At 40.0% G+C, this 6311-nt stretch overlaps 1 protein-coding gene across 3 annotated transcripts in view; it reads right to left on the reverse strand.

Annotated features, from left to right (window-relative positions):
- c20h14orf180 (chromosome 20 C14orf180 homolog) overlaps positions 1 to 6311 on the reverse strand; it is a 15929-nt gene that overhangs the window by 5077 nt on the left and 4541 nt on the right. For all 3 annotated transcript variants that reach the window (XM_032500947.1, XM_032500949.1, XM_032500950.1), the window contains 3 exons: positions 4471 to 4591; positions 2285 to 2315; positions 2048 to 2156 (listed from right to left, as the gene is read on the reverse strand). In XM_032500947.1, the coding sequence (XP_032356838.1) occupies positions 2048 to 2156; positions 2285 to 2315; positions 4471 to 4591 (261 nt within the window). The remainder of the gene's footprint in view (positions 1 to 2047; positions 2157 to 2284; positions 2316 to 4470; positions 4592 to 6311) is intronic.

Below are 6311 nucleotides of genomic sequence, written 5' to 3' on the forward strand. Positions count from 1 at the left end.
GTGTGTGTGTGTGTGTGTGTGTGTGTGTGTGTGTATGTGTGTGTGTGAGAGAGAGGGTTTTGCATTTGAAAAAGTGAACCACAAGGTTCCACTGCCCTCCTCACCTTAATCATTTTAATACATTAGTTTGGTTAACTATAGTTTCAAAATGTTACCATATACTGCTAACAACATACTACAGCTGACATGCTAATTCATAAACATGCCTCTGTGGAAGTGTCTTATTGCGGGTCAAAGAGGATTTTTCTGTTTACAATACAAAATAAAAAGGTCACAAAAAGTGAACTGAGACTACTGTGTTCTGACCTGCAACAACAGCTACTGCTGCTTTCTGACTCCCTTTCTCACCATTTCACTAAACATGTTTAAGACGTTCTGAGATGAACAAAAATGAGGATGTTGTTAATCTTTGTCTTTTTATGCCTGTCTTTATGTAGCTGTTCAGCACCACTGCCTCTGAAAGCTGACTCGACAACAAGGCTGGTCTGTGCATATTGCTTTTTTACACCACAGCAGTCTTTACAAAAACGCAGCGCTGAGAGAGTGTTGCACCCATTTAATGCAAGCCAAGCATCCATACTGTACAACAAAACAGTGCCCTCAAACTGTCGCAAAGCTACTTTTCTTCTTTCCTCTCTGCATAAAAGCACTCTTGTGTCGGACATGTCTGCAAGTGTTTATTAATTTATCATTTTTACGAGTTGACATGGTTTAAAGGCTTACAGTACTAAATTGCTTTAAACCACATCCTCACTGTGCTGTGTGCTCTCTAAAGGTGCGGGTATACTTGAGCTCAACACCGTGCGCAGTTTGCCATCAATGGCGTGCATGCTACGAGCATGCACAAAGACATTTATGCTCAACACATTGTTCATTGCGGTACTCTCCAAGACACCAGAAGGGTTTCAGACAAAATAATCTGTGAATGAGCACGAAGTAGAGAAAAGAAACCAGAAGTCAAGGAAAGCACGCTACTTGGCAACAGTAGTAAACACATCTATGTTAAAACACTGACGTACGGCAAAACATTAAATTTATCTACTTTAATAATTAACGTGACTGTTGTTTATCTCCAGATTAAAATTACTGTCTGACTGTAACACTCTTGAGAAAACTCTTTCCATGTAGCCATCTCTCTCTGAACAAATATTTAAGGCTGGTTGACTCCCTGCGGTCTGTACGTGGAGAATAACACAGATGTTTGTACAGACAAACCTGTCTCGACTAGTCCTGGTCTTGGACTTGACAAAGGTGGACTTGACTACAGCAATGGGTGAAAGCGGCAGCCATTTTTATGTATACCATTGCCTTGCAAAACAACATTATGGTGGGCTAATTTCCGTATAGAAAGGCATATTTTGTACACTGTCTGTTGCCTTGCTGCTAGAGAGGATTGCCAGATTAAATTTCTTCATACTTTTTATAGGTAAGTCATCAAAACCTTTTCATTAAGTAATAGTGTGTGTGACACTAACTGGCCCCACTGGCATGTTGTTACCATAACAACAAACAACATTACCAAGGCAAACAGTTCCCAGTATCAATACAACAATATCCAGACTGAATGTTAAAATATGTAAATGTGCTGTATTTATATAGCGCTTTTCCAGTCTAAAAAATGCTCAAAGCGCTTTACATCTACAGGAAACATTCACCATTCACACACATTCATACACTGTGGCCGGGGCTGCCGTACAAGGGGCCACCTGCTAATCATAAACATTCACACACATTCACACTCCGATGCGCAGCACGGGGGCAACTTGGGGTTCAGTGTCTGCCCAAGGACACTTCGACAAGACTGCCGGGGCGGGGGATTCGAATTACACAAAACTTACAGAGTGGCCGGCAACCGCTCTACCACTGAGCCACAGCCGCCAAAATATACACTGCGTAGAGAGGTGTCCTGCTCTGTTTTCAGAAACTATACAACCACATTTGTTTTCCACAGTCTATTTATCTGCATATAGTTAGGGTGTCGTAATATCGTGTCAGGATGAGTGTTTACTGTGTCGCTCTTTGCTTTTCATCCCAGGTGAGTGTTTACCTGTATATTCAGTCTTGCCGATCTCAGCATAGACAGTGGCCATAAGCTCTAGGCTTCTGGCTGTAATGGGGTGGTCATTACCAAAAGCCCTCTGGTGGATCTTTGCAGCCTGAAAGATTAATTAACAGGAGTGTGTTGTACAAGAGTGCCATAAAATAAAATTGTTGGTACAAGAGTGCCATAAAATATTTTATTTGTTCAAAAGTCTAGAGAGAAAGCAAAGAGTGATGCACATACCTTACCACTGTATTCTAAAGCAAGATGAGGTCTGAAAGGAAAAGGAAAATTGCACCATTAAACAAATACACTACCTTTACTTTTTCTGTGGCACTGGAGTAAAATATTTGGTAACACTTTATAATACAGGACGCAATCTATGGTGTTATTTTCCCAACACTTACCATGTAATTCCTCTTAAAGAAACAATTGGGACTTTTAGAGGAAAGGAGAAATAAGTTATACGGTAAGTATTTTTGAACTGGGCACCTACGAGACATTTTAGAAAGGAGAAGTTATATATGCTTTAAGTATTTTAATACATACTGGGTATAAATCATTTCTCCTTTCCTCTAAAATATAGAATTACACGGTAAATGCATTGTAAAAACATATATTTTATACCTCATTAAAACAAAAGTAGTCTCTTAAAAATGGAGAGCAATACATAATCAGATTAAATCAACCTTTGCACATTCTTCTTCCATTAAAACAAAAATAAACAATGCCTGACCTTAATCAAATGTAGCGGCCCGTGCTGCATTCTCAGGTGAGCATGGATCAGTTTCAGCAGCATGAGAAATCTAAACATGCGTGTGCTGTGATTAGACACAAAGAACAGGGCTGCAGGTGCTCAGGCGTCTTATGGAGGAAGTGGAAAGCTTCTATTTCTGCCAGCAGACTGCCCCTTTCTATTCTCCAGGGTGAATTACAGAAGGCATGGCGTTTACAGGTTGGTTTACTGACTTGTGCCCTCGCACTACTTTCTGCTTAGTGCTAAGCTCTATGTGCATGATGTAGTACATTGAGAATCTGCCAGCTGTTCTGCTCATATCTGCCCTGCAAAGTCAGCCAAGGACATCACCCTCACATCCCCACTTGTGCCTATGGATGTTGAGCAAGCCCTGTTTAGTGTGACAGATGTCAGCTTCACTGTTCCAAACCCACACTTCTCTTCAATTAGTAATAGCCAGGTGTCAGTTTGCACTGCCTGAGAACGTCCATTCCAGGAGAAATGTGATAGGCAAAGACAGAAAAGCCCTTCAGACTTCGGACTTCCTACGACATCGCTGAAAGATTCAGAAGAGTATTACAACTTCCTGTCTAAAAGAAAGAAAGACTGGGACTGAGGTGGAGGTAGTAAGAGGTTTGGGGCATTAATACTATTTCCCCACTTAGAGAACTTGTGTTCTTAAGAGTAAATTCAATTTCCTGCTTGTTCTTATTTAGCCAGAAACCAAAGCCTCTCGGTACGGTCATGCACAATCAGTACCATCTCATTTAAGTTTAACTACTGTACGCTCCTTGCATTAATGAAGGACCGTGACCAGCCATCCGTTGAGCAGACCTTCCACCCTCTGTGACCGTCTCTGGCAATCAGGTTAAATGGCCTAATCTCAACAATGACAACACAGGCACAGAAAAAAGGTGCACGCTTCGACCCCTGCAACAGGAGACACCAGATCCAGTTAAGGTGTTCCTTTTGTGACACTCATGGAGAGTGCGGTGTCTTTTTTCTCCACATCTACAAGGAAATTCAACTCTCGCTAAAAGGACTTGAAGCCAGAGTTTATCTAGTTAAAAAAATTTCCATTCCAGAAAAGCAAATGTGCGTATGTGCAAGTGGACATGGATATCCATAATTTTGTCTTTAACTACATATTTCTCACATTTTCTGAATGACTGTTTAAAACATGGCAAATAACTGTGTAATGTGAATAAAATCAAAGATCAAAGTAATTAATTCCTTAAAGTTTTTTTTTTAAACCATCATACAACTTTACCCAGGCATACCAAAAATTAATTTCAGTGATCTTCAGTAAATTATTTATCTCAAGAATATTTCAGTTAAAGCTGAATCTAAGCTCAGGGTTTTAAACAACTTTTTATTTCTTTCACACTAAAACTGAAAACAGAAACACATGCTAATGTATTGATTTCTGTTTTTGTTTCTTATAACTAAATCAACACAATTCTCACTTCAGCCATTGAGTGATGGTCAAATGCAACAGCAACACACTTTACATATATGCAGTACTTTAACTGTATACAGTTAAAGTACTGGTGATAAAACAGTCATAAAAGTGAATTTATTTCACTATAAATCCACTCCTGATGAGCCCACTGAGCCCTTAAACTCACAGAACATGTAACACCTCATTAAATACACCCCAACAGAAGCTACAGCAGGACACAGTTTTACCTACTGTTTGCTCATGATGCAGAGCTGGGCCAGCCGTTCGAGCTGCTGTGCCTGGGAGGCCTGCTCCGAAAGCTCCTCTGGGGTTGTCCATCCTGCAGAGCCCAGTGTAGCCTCCTCCTGAGGCCCTGTTACGCAAACACAGGGCATAGAATCACAGTTGGTCCGCCAGCAAACCACGCAGTCTTTCCCTCTGCTCGACTATCTATTTATCCCTCTCTCCTCACTGTCCTTTGATCTCTTTACTTCTCTACCACTCCACAGAGTTTGATAAATAAAGCTAAAAAAAACTAGCTATATGGCAACCAGCCTGTCTGGTACTGCTGCGGACTTTAAACCTGAACAGCAGAGTGGAGCCAACTGGAGACTGGAGACAAGAGAGCAGAGATAAGGGCAGAAGAGAGCGGATAAGGGTCAGAGTCAAACAACACACTCACCACGCCCACTGGAACACAGACACATGCAGACACACCACAAGCATACAGTATGTACCTTACAAGCCAAACACACACACAAACACACACTGACAATAGTTGAGGTGGCAGGGATTTTTTGCTTGTAACCCATGCCACAAGCAAGAGCAAATAAATCATTGTTACAGGTAAAGACTTTCGTTTGAATTACAAAACCACAAAATGACGATTATGTGAGCTTCCAATGGGGAAATAGTGAGAAGGGTACATTTGAAAAAGACACCAGGGAGAGAAAGAAAACAAGTAAGCGGCAGCTATAGTGCCTGTTCTGCTTCTGGAGAAGTCCAGCATTTAATCCAAGTGAGTGCTGAATCAGGGACTTCTGTATTCTATAGCAACACACAGCTCCTAATGAGATGTGTGCAAAGTGAGGCCATTTGTCTTCTACTATGTCTGTCCCCATTCTCCTCCACTGTGCCCATGCTACACTGCACTGCTGCCTCAGCAGCAGACACAGGAAAAGGCAGACGTCTGGAGCTGCAGAATTGATGAATGAGTGGCCTTGCTTTGAATGCTCACTTAACTCTCCACCGGGTATATTGTAATCAAAGGTGGACTTGGGTAGAAATGGGACGTCTCTTCATATTGGCTTAACGAGTTAGGAGTATATATTCTTTGGGATGTTGTAAAAACACATTGTGTGATAATCTAGATATTATTTGCTGGTCAATTTGTAGATGCAGGTTACAAACAAGTCATTTTGGAGAGCTGCCCACTTAAGTCTGCCAGCCACTGAACAGCTTCCTTGCTGCTTTGCTAACAGTCTAAAAATAAATCAAATAAATAATAAAAATTAGACTCCACACTATTTTGCATCACCCTTTCCAGTAATGCAGGTTAAGAAAAAAACAGTTCAACTTTATTTGATGGGGCTATTTTTTTAATATTTCCTTTTTGAGTTTGGATTGTGGCACAAGGGGGTATGGGGAAAATAGACACAATGTTTTGAGACTGGTAATTCAGTTACTTTAGTTGTGTTGAACTCAAACAGTTCTAACAGGAATTTCCTAAAAAGAACCACTCCAGTTAAAGTAAATACTCTTTTTTAATATACTTCTTCTTATATACGAAATTATATATTTGCCTGTTATCAATTGTCACAGTTATACACATTCAGCTGATCTGATGTGCACAAACTTAAGACTCAAGGTTACACTAGAGATTACCAATTAATTTGAATCAAATAATTAAAACCAACTGAACACTATCTCTATTTTACCTATTATTAGCCAAATGACATACAGAATACCATAAAAATAAAGCACTACCAAAAAAATACATTTTCAAAGTCAAAGTATACGACTTATCCAAGGTTGCATAATATATATATATATATATATATATATATATATATATATACATACATACACACACA

The sequence above is a fragment of the Etheostoma spectabile genome, chromosome 20, assembly GCF_008692095.1.
Source record: "Etheostoma spectabile isolate EspeVRDwgs_2016 chromosome 20, UIUC_Espe_1.0, whole genome shotgun sequence".
NCBI classification, from domain to species: Eukaryota; Metazoa; Chordata; class Actinopteri; order Perciformes; family Percidae; genus Etheostoma; species Etheostoma spectabile.